Consider the following 16041-nt stretch of genomic DNA (forward strand, 5'->3'; position numbering starts at 1 on the left):
ATAACTCAGCCAGGTATACTGTGAAACACAGAGCAGAGTCAGAGCTGACTGACCAAGAAATATTCAGACTGAAAAAACTGATTATTAAAGTCAGAAAACAACTCAGTTTTTAATGATGGTGAATGTAGGGATTTTATTTTTATTTATTTCAGCGATTGTTTTTAGTCTTGTTCTTAACATCTTTATCATTATGAATGTTTTTAAAGTAGGCAGTCTGAATGTCAATGGTGCCAGAGAAACAAGAAAGAGAGCAGTAGTGTTTGAAACGGCTAAAATGAAACATATTGATGTTCTGTTTCTACAAGAAACTCACAGTGATGTTGGAAACGAGGCAGACTGGAGCAGAGAATGGGAAGGAGAACTGATTTTAAGCCATAACACCACCCTCAGTGGAGGAGTGGGCTTCCTGTTCTCCAGAGGTTTTACTCCAACCTCTCTGGAGGTCAGGCATGTTGTGGAGGGGAGGTGTCTTTCAGTCAGAGCTCGTTTTGAACATTTTAATGTGGTTTTTATCAACATTTATGCTCCAAACAACGGTGCAGAGAGGAAACACTTCTTTGAAAATATGAATGATATTTTAAACAGCTGTGGCCCGGAGGATTATTTATTTGTGGGTGGGGATTTTAATTGTACTGAAAATGAGATTTTAGATCGCAACCATGCAGAGCCTCATCCAGTATCCCAGCATGCCTTGAGGCAGCTGGTCTCCTCCCATGGCCTGGTGGACGTGTGGAGAAGGATGCACACAGGCTGCAGACAGTACACATGGTCCCACGTTAGAGAAAACAGAATCTCTTTGGCCAGACTTGATCGTTTTTATGTTTTTAAGCACAGAGTCAGTGTTGTTAAAATGTGTAAGATTTTACCAGTTGGTTTTACTGATCATTCTTTGGTTTTATGTAATGTTTTTATCAGAAACATTTTACCCAAAAGCGCCTATTGGCATTTTAACTCTGTTTTAACTGTTATTTTTGGAATGATTTTAAACAGAAAAAAACCGAGTTTGTCAGTCTGAGGCAGTGGTGGGACCATGGGAAGGTTCAAATTAAACTTTTATGTCAGCAGCACACGCTCAATGTCACACGCGACATCACCAGATCTATCAGAGATCTGGAGACTGATATTGTGGATCTCGAGTGTACAAGTGAGTCCACAGGAAATCGAGGATATATTGAAATCCTCAAGACTAAAAAGATGGCTTTAGCCAACCTGCTGGACACTAAAGTACAGGGTGCGCTGGTCCGGTCCCGGGTTCAAAACATCACGGAGATGGATGCTCCATCGAGTTTCTTCTTTGGACTTGAGAAGAAACAAGGGCAGAGGAGACAAATCCACTCTCTGCTCTCTGAGACAGGGCAAGAGCTGACAGAGCCAGGACTGATAAGGAAAAGAGCTGTTGAGTTTTATGCCTCGTTGTTTGAAAGTGAGTTCAAGGAGAACGAAGAACTGATGGAGGAGGTCTGTGGTGGACCCACTGACTCCACAAGAGCTGTACGCTGCACTGCAGAGCATGCAGGGACGAAAGGCTCCAGGCATCGACGGCCTCACTGTTGAGTTCTACAAAGCCTTCTGGGACATCTTGGCCCATGACATCATAGATGTGTTTAATGAGAGTCTGGTGTCTGGGTCACTGCCACTCTCATGTCGGAGAGCCATAATTACCCTCTTGCCCAAGAAAGGTAATTTGCAAGAAATCAGAAACTGGCGTCCTGTCTCTCTCCTCTGCACTGACTACAAAATACTGTCTAAAGTCCTGGCCAATAGGCTGAAAGGAACCATGGAGCAGATTCTCCACCGGGACCAGACGTACTGTGTGCCCGGCAGGTCTATGGTAGATAATATCTACCTCATTCGGGATGTTTTGGAGGTCTCCAGTTCATTAGGCATAAACACTGGATTGATCTCATTAGATCAAGAAAAGGCTTTTGACCGCGTTGAACACGACTTCCTTTGGAAGGTCATGGAGAGGTTTGGGTTCAGCGCTGGTCTCATAGCCAAGATCAAGGTGTTGTACAGTGACATTGAGAGTGTGCTAAAGTTTAATGGTGGCTTGTGTGCTCCTTTTAGAGTGCACTCTCCCTGGAACCCCTCCTACAAAAGATAAGATCATCTGTTAGAGGCCTGTTTTTACCTGGTTTTAACAGTAGTGTTGTTTTATCTGCTTATGCTGACGATGTCGTTGTTTTTATCAAAGATCAACAGGATGTGTGTGTTTTAAATTCTGTAATCGAGAAGTTTTCTGTTGTGTCGGCTGCGAGGGTGAACTGGAGGAAGAGCGAGGCTCTTGCTGTTGGTGAATGGCGGGAGGGCCTCCCTGTTCTTCCTCAAAGCCTGATATGGAGAAGAGAAGGCTTAAAGTATCTCCGTATTTATCTCGGAAACAGCGACATTGGAAAGAAAAACTGGGAAAACATTTTAGAAAAAGTGGATAACAAACTGGCTAAGTGGAGGTGGCTCCACCACACAAATATCTTTTAGAGGGAGGGTCCTAATCCTAAACAACCTGGTGGCCTCCATGTTATGGCACCGGTTAGCCTGTCTGGACCCTCCAACAGGTCTCATTGCCCAGATCCAGGTGAAGATTGTCAATTTCTTCTGGAACAAATTGCACTGGATACCACAGTCTGTATTGTTTTTGTCCAGAGATGAGGGGGGCCAGGGCCTGGTCCACCTGGCTAGCAGGACAGCCACCTTCAGGCTCCAGTTCATTCAAAAGTATCTGACTGGACCTGAAGATCTGGTGTGGAGAGACGTGGCCAGCTGCATACTCAGGCGTGTCAATAACCTGGGGCTGGATGCTGCTCTGTTTTTAACTGATTTTAAATTCTTAGTTAGGTGGGTTGCCTCCTTTTTATCAGGGTGTTTTTAAATCCTGGGGGCTTTTTAAATGTAAAAGAAGTGAGAAGTGTAACTCTCTGCACTGGTTATTAAAGGAGCCTATAATCTGTGGTGCAAAGATGGATGTGTGCTGCAGCACCGTGCCTGGGCTGATGGGGGTGCTGTGCAGCTCAAGAGTTGTCTGCCTCAAACAACTGGTAGATGCAGCAGGACCAGAGCTCACAGATGTCCAATCTCTGGGCTCTGTGCTGGGGGTGCGCTCTGTCCGGCTGATGCAGAGGAGCCTAGAGCTCTGGAGGAGGAGGCTGACGGAGAAGGAGAGAATCCTTCTCCTCAAATACGGCAGGGGAGAGGCTGAGCCGGACCCCACAGACCCGTATCCTGAGATCTACTTGTGCCCTGGTTTCACAGAGCTCAGCGGCCCCCTCCTGAGACACAATGATGGGAGTACATTGAGCCTACACAAGGCTGACAAAAAAACTCTGTACACAAACTGTATAAAAACGATCCACAAAACTCGCCTGTGTGACAGAGCGCAGTGTGTGTGGACTGAGAGGCTGGGTGGGCTGAGCCCCCAGTGGAGAACATTATACAAACCTCCTCTAAAAAAAAGAACTGGAGATCTCCAGTGGAGGATTTTACATGGTGCCATCGCCACCAATGCCTTTTTATCTGTTCTTAATCACAGTGTTGTAAAGGAGTGCCCATTCTGTGGACTGACTGAGAACATTTTCCATGTTTTTACTGAGTGCAGGAGATTGGCAGACATTTTTAACGTTTTAACTCGTGTTTTTAATCTATTTGGTGTCATTTTTACTGCCCCTGTTTTTATTTGTGGTTGGTTTTTGAGTTGTTTTTAAAAAAACAGAAAAAGTAAAGTGTCGACTCCTAAACTTTTTAATTGGTGAGGCTAAAATGTCGATATACCTGACTCGTAGGGACAGACTGCAGGGTGGGCCGACCCTTGACCCTTGACCCTGTGACCCTGTGGAGGTACAATGTGAAGGCCAGACTGAGGCTGGAGTTTTGCTTCCACAGGGTCACAGGGAATACAGATGTGTTTGAGCAGCAGTGGGCTCATGAGGAGCTGTTGTGCCGGGTGACCGGTGGAGAGTTAAAGTTCACATCCTTCCTCAACTGATCTATTGATTGTGGAACTGTTTGTTACAGTTAGTTAAATGTAAATAAAGTATTGTTCAAAAATAAAAAAAATCTCTCTCTCTCTCTCTGTCTGTCTCTCTCTCTCTTTTATGAATTGGTGACATACAAATAAAATAAAACAATAAACCCATCCAAGCAGCATTTATTAATACTCGAGTCTTTACGGAAAACATTTATTTTGAAATGCTGTACCGGAAGCCGTGTGCTACATCCGGTTAGCTCTCCACAGGTGTGTGTCGGTTGATCCTTACCTGCATGAGATGGTTGTCCGTTAACGGAAGACAGCGATGACCGAACTGACAGAGAACACACTTCTTCACGGAGCCGCGGAGCCGGTAGGTTCCTATCGATTAATTATTGGTGTTCAATTTAAAACTGATGGATAATAACGGATAACGACCGTTAGCCGACCGTTAGCCGACCGTTAGCGACCAACGGTTCTCTTAATCCCGGAGCTGCTTACTGTTTGTTTCCCGCAGGAAGAGGCGGTAACGGCGGTAACGGCGGCCGGTAAAGACCAAACTGCTCTCACCGAGGTTTTTAAAAGCACGCTGAACATTTCACAGGTTGGTTTTATATTTATATTGATATTTATATTTTATTTTCATTTTTATATTTATATATTATATATTATATTTTGTATTTTATATTTGTTTTATTTTATATTTATATTTTATATTTATATTATATATTTGTATTTATATTTTATTTTTATATTTTATATTATATATTTATGTTTATATTTCCATTTTATGTTTCTATTTATATTAGAGGGTTTTGATGATGTGCAATTTCCATTATCGAGTATTTAAATAACTTCGCCAAAAATATTGAAACACCCGCAGAAACTGCTCACATCCATTAATACAGGGTGCAGCAACGCTCTCTACAGCATGGCAGGATTCAGTCACACAACTAGTGGGCCTACGTGATCACATGACGTGATCACATGACCTCTCGCTGGCATCCTCCTTGCAACAGTTTAGCAGCGCGTTGTAGAGAGACAATGCAAACACCTTCGGTCCCTGAAGCTACCGCCGGTACTTCAGACGATTTAGTGCTGAGACGTGGGTCTACCTCTCTGGCATGGAAATGGTTTGGTTTCCAAAAGACTGATGTGGAACAAAAGACGGTTTTATGCAAGATTTGTCGAAAATCTATCACCGTGAAACAGAGCTCCACAACGAACCTGTTTCATCACCTCAGAACCAACCACAGCAAAGAGTACGAAGAATACCAGAAACTTTGCGACTCAACTGCTGCTCAGGAAAAACAGAGTCGGCCTGTACCTAGTCAGCATAAGCAACAAACCCTTGCTGAATCATTCAGCAGAAAAGTGCCGTATGAGAGAAGAAGCCAACGATGGCAAGACATAACAAATGCTATCACCAAGTTCATAGCCAAAGAGATGTTGCCGATGCAGAGAGAGCGAAAGCTTTAAAGAACTTGTGAATGTCCTACACGCGCGATAAACAGTGCCTAGTCGGAAATATTTCAGTGAAACTACTCTCCCCAGTCTGTATGATTCAACTCGCAAAGCTGTGGTGGATGAAGTGCAAAAGTTGACACACTTTGCTACAACAACCGATTTATGGTCGAGCAGAACATCGGAGCCATATCCCTCTGACCATGCATTTCATTGATGACTATTGGCTACTTCAGAGCTACTGTTTGCAAACGTCCTATTTCCCAGATGATCACACAGGAGACATCATTGCCCTTGGTCTGAAAGATGCTCTCACATCATGGTCGTTGACTGAAGAGGACATGGTCTGCATGACCACCGACAGCGGTGCAAACGTCGTCAGTGCACTCAGAAGTAACAACTGGAAAAGACTACCGTGCTCTGGGCACCGGCTTCATATTGCAGTTGGTGAGTTATCTCATTTGAATATTCGTATTTAATGCAGTTGATATGAAATAACAATTTTTTATTTGAGTGTCAACAATGTCAAGATAAAAGTGAAAATAAATCAGTTTAAGTAAGGGATAATGCCTGACGAGGTGTCAATAATCAGGAATTAATAGACGACGTTGCCTCCGCAAGGCCATTCATTCCTAATTATGGACACTTCGAAGGGCATTATCCCGCTTATACCGTGGTCACTTGCCAAAGAAAAGAAATTAAGACCATTTATATTTTCATGCATTTTACTATAAAAATATAAAGTTTATCACAAGCCATAACTTAGTTTCCCTGGTAACGCCTGAGGGTTTGACTAATACCTGGAACAATCATAATTCTATTAAGGTTCTTATGCAACGGAAACGTTGTTCACTCCTCCAGTAAATAGGACGGACCTTAGATACGACTTGGCAACGGGAGATATTCTAGTCCCCTCAGCTATGAGCCAGAGAACTAACGTTATGCTAGCAAGATTCAAAGTCAATAACACTGCGTACAGTTGACAAACAGTAAATATAATTTGACAGTATGTTTAACAACAAGACTAGCTAGCTAACCAGTCATGTCATTGTCCCCAAATCAATATCAAGATCAGCCTGAAGCAGTGAGTTGAACAGCGAACGGGATGTCAGATTATTTGCTTATGTGATACAAAGTATCAGTAAGTTTAGAGGGGAGGTGTACTTTCTGCAGCTTGTGTGTTAGTCGCCTGTCGTCCTGTGGTGTTCAGAGGATAAGGCACTGAAGGACTGACGAACTGTTGACAGGCTGATACGATAGCGCATTAATTTAGAACGATGAACAGACAATTTGACTGGAACTACTTAGTAAGTGTCCATATATCAGGGATTAATGGACACCCTGCAGCCAATCAGAGTATTCCCCCAGACCATGGTATAAGAAAATATAAATATATTTTTATAGGCGATTTATTATTTGACAGTTTAACAAATACCCTACTAGGCTTATATGAAATTAACTGCTATTTTAAACTGCAATGCATGGTAGTATACGGCCTAGATACATGGCAGTGATGTTGCCTCATTACACTGTGAAACTGGCTAATAATGAATGTTGTTCCGTCTATTTCAAATATTTTCCAGAGAGGAGCATGCGTGATTCTAGGATAGACCGAGCCATTGGAGTGTGCAAGAAGGTAGTTGGAGCCTTTTCCAACAGCTGGAAATTGAAGAAAGCACTGGGTGATGCTCAAGATCTGCTGAAGCTCCCAGAGCATAAACTCATCACAGAATCACCAACAAGATGGGGCTCAAGACAGCGCATGATTGAGAGATTTGTTGAGCAAGAAAAGGCCATTCATCATGTGCTATGTGCAGACAAGAAGCGCACGCATCTTATCCCAACATGGCAAGATGTTGATGTGCTAGAATCAGTGAGCAAAGCACTTAGTCCCCTGCTAGAGTTTACAGATGCTCTTTCAGGTGAGCAGGTAGTGACCATCTCCTACCTGAAACCGGTCCTGTCGTTGTTCAACTCTGAGGTCCTGGCAGTGAAGTGTGATGACACAGAGCTCACAAAGAAAATCAAAGAAACAAAGTACAGAGATGACAATGTGGATGGCATATTAAGTGTGGCATCCACATTAGACCCATGGTTTAAAAACAGTTTCAATGAGGATGACCAGGTCATAGTGTCCACAATTTCCTCTGAGCTTTTGTCTATAGCAATGCAGGAAGAGAACGATTCTTCAGGTCCCTCAACTGCCTCAGCTCAGGGTGCCTCAGCAGAAAGTGGAGCAGATGGAGGAGACACCACTGAGCCAGCCAAAAAGACAAAGAAGTCTTTTGGCAGCTATTTTAAGAAACCAACCAGAGGGGAGTCACTGGCTATTGGCATCAAAAAGGAGCTCAAGAGCTACCTGATGATACCAGAGGTGGACAGTGATGTGAATCCACTGGAATGGTGGAAGACACAGGAGGTACATTTCTCCAGACTGGGGAAACTGGCTAAAAAATATCTCTGCAGCCCTTCAGAGAGGGCATTTAGCAAGGGCCAGGAAAAACTGCCTGTTAAAAGGCAGAAACCTAGGACAGATCCTTCGGCTCTAGGTGGGTGGTCGTCTGTCTCGACCAGTTGGGGTGAGAGAGAGAGAGAGAGACAGAGACACGAGAGAGAGAGAGAGAGAGACAAAGAGACAGAGAGAGACAGACAGGTGCACAGCAACAACAGTATTGGCAATGGCAATCTAGCAGGACCATGGCAGGAGGCTCCACCAGGATCGATAAGAACCTGCGAGACGAGAATGCCTAGAATGTTAAAATGTTCAAAGTTCTGCAAAGTTTCTGGCATCTGTCCATAGCTGTAATAATACTGGGTATTTTTTCTATCTGAGAATTGTGGAATTTTTTTTAACATTAATGTCATTTGTTTACAAATCTCTATATTTTTGTACAATATTTGAGAAAACCCTTAGTGAACCTTTTTAGCAAATTATTTTTTTGTGGGTTTTTGTTGTTGTTGTACAATCCTGGACGGAACTTGAAGTTAGTCATTTGTTTAATAAGGCCATAAGATAGACTTGATGATGATGCGCAATAGTTCTCAAAATATGCATGGAGCACTTTGTTACAAATGCTACTGTTTTTATTTTATTATATGCTCTTGTTTGTCTGCACTGCAGCACAATTTACCTGACACCAGAGCATCTGAATGTTTACAGAATTCAATATTCCTACATTGTAGTTCAATTATTGAGTTCAAAAGCTCAAAAATTGAGTCTTTGTTTTATTTGTACTTGAATGCTAAAGTTTAGAGAAAATAAATAAGTGTTTTCCTTAAACATTGTGCCCTGTATTGTAATCTTTAAGTAGGTATAAGGGTCCTGGTGGGGTCCTGTTGGGTCTGTGGGGTCCTGGTAGGTCCTGGTGGGTCCTGGTGGGTCCTGGTGGGGTCTGGTGGGGTCTGGTGGGTCTGTGGGGTCCTGGTGGGTCCTGGTGGGTCTGTGTGGTTGTTTGATTTAGTTGTTTATATATTTGTCCATGTTGCAGGTTGTTGGACCGACTGCAGCCACAGAGGAGACAGACAGCAGGGAGAGACAGGAACAGGAAGACAGACAGCATGATGGACAGACAGACAGACAGCATGATGGACAGACCGACAGACAGACAGACAGACAGCAGGACGGACAGATGCTCTCTCCACCTACAGAGTCAAAGGTCAGACTGTGTTTATAGAATCTGATCTGATGATCAATAAATACAGGATACCGATATATACCTGTCTGTCTCTCTGTCTTTCTGTCCACCAACTCTCTCTCTGACTCTCTCTCTCTCTCTCTCTCTCTCTCTCTCTCTCTCTCTCTCTCTCTCTCTCTCTCTGACTGTCTCTCTCTCTCTTTCTCTCTCTCTCTCTCTCTCTGTCTCTGTCTCTCTCTGTCTCTGTCTCTCTCTGACTGTCTTCTCTCCGTCTCTCTCTCTCTGTCTCTCTCTCTGAGTGTGAGTGTGAGTGGAAGAGTTGGATGAAATTGAGTGTTTTTCTCTATTTCTATTTCTTTCTTTCGGTATATTTTCGTTGTGTTGTGTTTGTGAATGTAGTTGTGTTAGTTTAGTGTTGTTTTGGTTGGTGTTTGGTTGTTTGTTGGTTAGTTTAGTGTTTGTTTGTTGTTTGTCAGCCTCGCTCTGAGGCGCCGGTATGGCGTCCAGCAGCGTTTTCTCTAGGCTGACACAGAAGCACGGCATTAAAACCGGAGCCGGCTCTCCGTGCAGGGTGGAGGAGGTAACACTGGCCGTGGGGGAAATCATCGGGCACGGCTCTGTGAAGTCCGCTGCCCGGATGAACAGTGCGGTGGTCCTGTTCCTGGAGAAGGTGGAACAGGTGAACAGGTTGGTGGAAACGGGCATTACGGTGAATGGGATGTTTGAGCCGGTGATACCGCTGATACAGCCGGCTACAAGGATCACTCTTTCAAACGTTCCTCCGTTCATCAGTGATGATTTCTTGATTAAAGAGCTGTCCAGACATGGAAAGGTGGTGTCACCCATAAGAAAAGTGCTGTCGGGCTGTAAGTCTCCCCTCCTGAGACATGTAGTGTCTCACCGCAGACAGCTCTTCATGTTGCTGAACAACAAAAACGAGGAGTTTGATTACCGGTTCAGAGTCCGTGTGGATGATTTCGAGTACATTCTCTTTGCGACATCATCCACTGTGAAATGTTTCGGATGTGGCGAAGAGGGACATTTGATTAAGGCCTGTCCGAGCCGTGGTGCGTCGGCTGCCGCCTGCTCCTGCGGGGGATTCGGGCGGTACCCCGCCGCGGCCGACCGCCGACCCGTTCCGGCGGTGCGGCAGAGCATGCAGGGGCGAAAGGCTCCAGGCATCGACGGCCTCACTGTTGAGTTCTACAAAGCCTTCTGGGACATCTTGGCCCATGACATCATAGATGTGTTTAATGAGAGTCTGGTGTCTGGGTCACTGCCACTCTCATGTCGGAGAGCCATAATTACCCTCTTGCCCAAGAAAGGTAATTTGCAAGAAATCAGAAACTGGCGTCCTGTCTCTCTCCTCTGCACTGACTACAAAATACTGTCTAAAGTCCTGGCCAATAGGCTGAAAGGAACCATGGAGCAGATTCTCCACCGGGACCAGACGTACTGTGTGCCCGGCAGGTCTATGGTAGATAATATCTACCTCATTCGGGATGTTTTGGAGGTCTCCAGTTCATTAGGCATAAACACTGGATTGATCTCATTAGATCAAGAAAAGGCTTTTGACCGCGTTGAACACGACTTCCTTTGGAAGGTCATGGAGAGGTTTGGGTTCAGCGCTGGTCTCATAGCCAAGATCAAGGTGTTGTACAGTGACATTGAGAGTGTGCTAAAGTTTAATGGTGGCTTGTGTGCTCCTTTTAGAGTGCACTCTCCCTGGAACCCCTCCTACAAAAGATAAGATCATCTGTTAGAGGCCTGTTTTTACCTGGTTTTAACAGTAGTGTTGTTTTATCTGCTTATGCTGACGATGTCGTTGTTTTTATCAAAGATCAACAGGATGTGTGTGTTTTAAATTCTGTAATCGAGAAGTTTTCTGTTGTGTCGGCTGCGAGGGTGAACTGGAGGAAGAGCGAGGCTCTTGCTGTTGGTGAATGGCGGGAGGGCCTCCCTGTTCTCCCTCAAAGCCTGATATGGAGAAGAGAAGGCTTAAAGTATCTCCGTATTTATCTCGGAAACAGCGACATTGGAAAGAAAAACTGGGAAAACATTTTAGAAAAAGTGGATAACAAACTGGCTAAGTGGAGGTGGCTCCACCCACAAATATCTTTTAGAGGGAGGGTCCTGGTGGTTGTTTAAGATTAGGTTAGCCTGTCTGGACCCTCCAACAGGTCTCATTGCCCAGATTCAAGTGAAGATTGTCAATTTCTTCTGGAACAAATTGCACTGGGTACCACAGTCTGTATTGTTTTTATCCAGAGATGAGGGGGGCCAGGGCCTGGTCCACCTGGCTAGCAGGACAGCCACCTTCAGGCTCCAGTTCATTCAAAAGTATCTGACTGGACCTGAAGATCTGGTGTGGAGAGACACTGCATACTCAGGCGTGTCAATAACCTGGGGCTGGATGCTGCTCTGTTTTTAACTGATTTTAAATTCTTAAAGTTAGGTGGGTTGCCTCCTATTAAAGGAGCCTATAATCTGTGGTGCAAAGATGGACGTGTGCTACAGCACCGTGCCTGGGCTGATGGGGGTGCTGTGCAGCTCAAGAGTTGTCTGCCTCAAACAACTGGTAGATGCAGCAGGACCAGAGCTCACAGATGTCCAATCTCTGGGCTCTGTGCTGGGGGTGCGCTCTGTCCGGCTGATGCAGAGGAGCCTAGAGCTCTGGAGGAGGAGGCTGACGGAGAAGGAGAGAATCCTTCTCCTCAAATACGGCAGGGGAGAGGCTGAGCCGGACCCCACAGACCCGTATCCCGAGATCTACTTGTGCCCTGGTTTCACAGAGCTCAGCGGCCCCCTCCTGAGACACAATGATGGGAGTACATTGAGCCTACACAAGGCTGACAAAAAAACTCTGTACACAAACTGTATAAAAACGATCCACAAAACTCGCCTGTGTGACAGAGCGCAGTGTGTGTGGACTGAGAGGCTGGGTGGGCTGAGCCCCCAGTGGAGAACTTTATACAAACCTCCTCTAAAAAAAGAACTGGAGATCTCCAGTGGAGGATTTTACATGGTGCCATTGCCACCAATGCCTTTTTATCTGTTCTTAATCACAGTGTTGTAAAGGAGTGCCCATTCTGTGGACTGACTGAGAACATTTTCCATGTTTTTACTGAGTGCAGGAGATTGGCAGACATTTTTAATGTTTTAACTCGTGTTTTTAATCTATTTGGTGTCATTTTTACTGCCCCTGTTTTTATTTGTGGTTGGTTTTTGAGTTGCTTTTAAAAAAACAGAAAAAGTAAAGTGTCGACTCCTAAACTTTTTAATTGGTGAGGCTAAAATGTCGATATACCTGACTCGTAGGGACAGACTGCAGGGTGGGCCGACCCTTGACCCTGTGACCCTGTGGAGGTACAATGTGAAGGCCAGACTGAGGCTGGAGTTTTGCTTCCACAGGGTCACAGGGAATACAGATGTGTTTGAGCAGCAGTGGGCTCATGAGGAGCTGTTGTGCCGGGTGACCGGTGGAGAGTTAAAGTTCACATCCTTCCTCAACTGATCTATTGATTGTGGAACTGTTTGTTACAGTTAGTTAAATGTAAATAAAGTATTGTTCAAAAATAAAAAAAATCTCTCTCTCTCTCTCTCTCTGTCTCTCTCTCTCTGACTGTCTCTCTCTCTCTCTCTCTGTCTGTCTCTCTGTCTGTCTCTCAGTGGGCGGTGGGGGCTCAGTGTCGGGCCGTGTGGTCAGAGGACGGGCAGGTGTACCGGGCGAAGGTTCTGTCTGTGGACGGAGGACGCTGCAGAGTCCGGTTCTGTGGCTATGGCAACGAGGAGGAAGTGGAACTGAGCGCGCTCAGAAGTCCAGAAGCTCTGCAGACACACAGACACACCTCTCAGGTAACACTGCGGGTGCTTTTATTTTGATAGGACAGGTGATGACAGACAGGAAAGTGTTGTGTGTATAATTGAACACTGATGTTATTGATCTGTGAGATATATCAGCACAGTGTAGTCCTTCATGCATTGATCAGATCAATAAGATTGATCACACAGCGGGTGAGTCCTGAACCCGGTTGTGGTCTATGTGTCAGGACTGGAGACCTGGTTCTCGGTGCCGGGCCGAGTACTCCGAGGACGGTCTGGTTTATCCGGCGGTGGTTCTGTGGGTCAAAGGTCAACGCTGCCGCGTTCGCTACGATGACTACAACAACGAGGAGGAGCAGGAGGTCGACAGCCTGCTGAACCCAGACGAGCTGCTCGGACCCTGCAGGACCACCGGAGACCAGGTACCGGGTATCATCAATATACACTGTATCTTTATTGATTATCGATCAGTATATATACTGTATCTTTATTGATTATCGATTAATATACACACTGTATCTTTATTGATTATCGATCAGAATACACTGTATCTTTATTGATTATCGATCAGTATATACACTGTATCTTTATTGATATTGTTCAGTATACACTGTATCTTTATTGATTATTGATCAGAATACACTATCTTTATGGATATATTGATCAGTATACACTGTATCTATATTGATTATTGATCAGAATACACTGTATCTTTATTGATTATTGATCAGTATACACTGTATCTTTATGGATAATATTGATCAGTATATACACTGTATCTTTATGGATTATTGATCAGAATACACTATCTTTATGGATTATTGATCAGAATACACTGTATCTTTATGAATTATTGATAAGTATACACTGTATCTTTATTGATTATTGATCAGTATATACACTGTATCTTTATGGATGGTATTGATCAGTATATACACTGTATCTTTATGGATGATATTGATCAGAATACACTGTATCTCTATTGATTATTGATCAGAATACACTGTGTCTTTATTGATTATTGATCAGTATACACTGTCTTTATTGATTATTGATCAGTATACACTATCTTTATTGATTATTGATCCGAATACACTGTATCTTTATGGATGATATTGATCAGTATACACTGTATCTTTATTGAATATTGATCAGTGTACACTATGTCTTTATTGATTATTGATCAGTGTACACTGTGTCTTTATTGATTATTGATCAGTATACACTGTATCTTTATTGATTATTGATCAGTATATACACTGTATCTTTATGGATGATATTGATCAGTATATACACTATCTTTATTGATTATTGATCAGTATACGCTGTCTTTATTGATTATTGATCAGTATACACTGTCTTTATTGATTATTGATCAGTATACACTGTATCTTTATGGATGATATTGATCAGTATACACTGTATCTTTATTGATAATTGATCAGTATACACTGTATCTTTATTGATCAGTATACACTGTGTCTCCACTACAGAAACACTAGCGAAGTCTGATAAGGTTGTCTGACGGTATTAGTTTGATTGATGCTTTAATAAGGTGGGTATTGATTAGTGATCGGCTGCTCTCTGCAGGGCAACAGCTGGAGGAGGAGGGGGGAGAACCAGGAGAGAGGAGCAGAGAGGAGGTCAGTGAGGAGAGATGATCAGCACAGCTCCTCCTGGGTGAGTGTGAAGATGCTGCCACCTGCTGGACGTACACCAGTGATCATGTGATCACACTGGAGTTTAATGTGTTGCTGATATTGATCCAGTATTGATTGATTATGGGCTGTGTTTTGTTGTACTGTGTCAGCAGGTGAAACCCAGCAGTCAGAGTAAAGTTGAGAATGAAGATAAGAAGACAGGAGCAGAGAAACCAACCAATCACAGCTCTTCTTTCTTCCCTCCGTTTTCTCCTCCTCCTCAGTCGAGCACAGGGGTGAAACTGACTCACTAATATTTATTGATCAGCTTATTACTGATATTTTTGCTTCTGATGACTCACTGTCTCTCCCTCAGGACCCCATGTCCTTTATCCCTCCTCCTCCTCCTCCTCCTCTCTGGGCTTTTGGTGGGAAAGAGTCCGCCGTCAGCGCCACCTCCAGCATGTTGATGCTGTGGTACATGTGTGGCTTCCACACCGGCAGCTACATGGTCAGTAACAGTGAGGTCACATGGTTACAGTCTGTGAGGTCACATGGTTACAGTCTGTGAGGTCACATGGTCAGTAACTGTGAGGTCACACGGTTACAGTCTGTGAGGTCACATGGTCAGTAACTGTGAGGTCACATGGTCAGTAACTGTGAGGTCACATGTTAATCGTGTTTTATGTGTTTGAATGTTTCAGGCTCAGCAGGAGTTCAAGTCAAGCTCCAAAGACTGAGGTAGGAATGTCACACTGCACTCACCTGTACACTCAGGAACACACTCAGGTACACAAACACACGGGTACACACACTCGGGTACACACACACACACACACACACACACGGGTACACACACACGGGTACACACACAAACGGGTACACACACACACACTCAGGTACACACACTCGGGTACACACTCAGGTACACACAGGTGAGGTGGTGTAAACAGAGTAAGTTAAAGGGGTGTCGTCCTCAGACACTGATGATGATATCTGAGTCATCATCAGTCTGACAGACAGGAGTCTAATGAAAAACACTGTCCAGCTGCATTCTGGGAAATGTAGGCTGTGTGTTATTGGAGCTCATTCAATGTGAAATAAAACTGATAAACAGCGTTTACAGACACAAACAATTAAAGATCTGTTTCTGTTTCTGCCTCACAGCCAGAGAGCATTATGGGACGAGGGGAAACTGGACGTCTTTCATTTACAGTTTTGTACTTTTATTTATTCTAGACTCATTTTATTTGCTAAATGTTTTGCTGGTTCAGGTTGTTCCCTTTGAGTTCCCTTTGAGTTCCCTTTGAGTTCAGGTTGTGAATGTTTCGGTTGAGAGGTTCAGTGTCACTCTGTAAATCTCTGAACTCTGCTGTTAGAAAATGAAATGGAAATATTAAAAGAAAGATGATCACTTTAGTGTCTGTATCTTGTCAATAAATTCAGTATTTAAAAGTTCAGCATTCAGCTGTCAGACCACTGCTGGAACCTTCTTCTGTCTGATTATAAGTTCCACAAT

The 16041-nt window shown here is 44.0% G+C and overlaps 1 protein-coding gene and 1 long non-coding RNA gene across 4 annotated transcripts in view; one reads left to right on the forward strand and one right to left on the reverse strand.

The window, feature by feature from the left end:
* Positions 1-4391, reverse strand: part of LOC127349786 (uncharacterized) — a 9861-nt gene extending 5470 nt beyond the window's left edge. The window contains exon 1 of the long non-coding RNA XR_007880401.1: positions 4251-4391. This is a non-coding gene — a long non-coding RNA (uncharacterized LOC127349786). The remainder of the gene's footprint in view (positions 1-4250) is intronic.
* On the forward strand, positions 4212-15941 carry LOC127349760 (survival motor neuron protein-like). 3 transcript variants are annotated; one of them, XM_051375645.1, is made up of 10 exons: positions 4212-4334; positions 4479-4565; positions 8914-9081; positions 12730-12915; positions 13110-13304; positions 14473-14562; positions 14693-14818; positions 14899-15033; positions 15227-15263; positions 15690-15941. In XM_051375645.1, the coding sequence occupies exons 1-9, from the start codon at positions 4287-4289 to the stop codon at positions 15260-15262; spliced, it is 1071 nt and encodes a 356-aa protein (XP_051231605.1). In that variant the 5' UTR covers positions 4212-4286; the 3' UTR covers position 15263; positions 15690-15941. The 3 variants fall into 3 exon arrangements, with proteins under 3 accessions (XP_051231605.1, XP_051231606.1, XP_051231607.1); XM_051375646.1 differs by having other exon boundaries at positions 14696-14818; XM_051375647.1 differs by lacking the exon at positions 4479-4565 and having other exon boundaries at positions 4239-4334.
* Positions 15942-16041: the final 100 nt, after the last annotated feature.

Source organism: Dicentrarchus labrax, unplaced genomic scaffold (assembly GCF_905237075.1).
Source record: "Dicentrarchus labrax unplaced genomic scaffold, dlabrax2021, whole genome shotgun sequence".
In the NCBI taxonomy this organism is placed as follows: Eukaryota; Metazoa; Chordata; class Actinopteri; family Moronidae; genus Dicentrarchus; species Dicentrarchus labrax.

Bases quoted from the DNA above. Each gene is read 5' to 3' on its own strand.
- LOC127349760 (XM_051375645.1), top strand. From the start codon at position 4,287: ATGACCGAACTGACAGAGAACACACTTCTTCACGGAGCCGCGGAGCCG. The intron at 4,566-8,913 runs GTTGGTTTTATA...TCCATGTTGCAG, and splicing joins GCACGCTGAACATTTCACAG to GTTGTTGGACCGACTGCAGC. The intron at 12,916-13,109 runs GTAACACTGCGG...TCTATGTGTCAG, and splicing joins CACACAGACACACCTCTCAG to GACTGGAGACCTGGTTCTCG.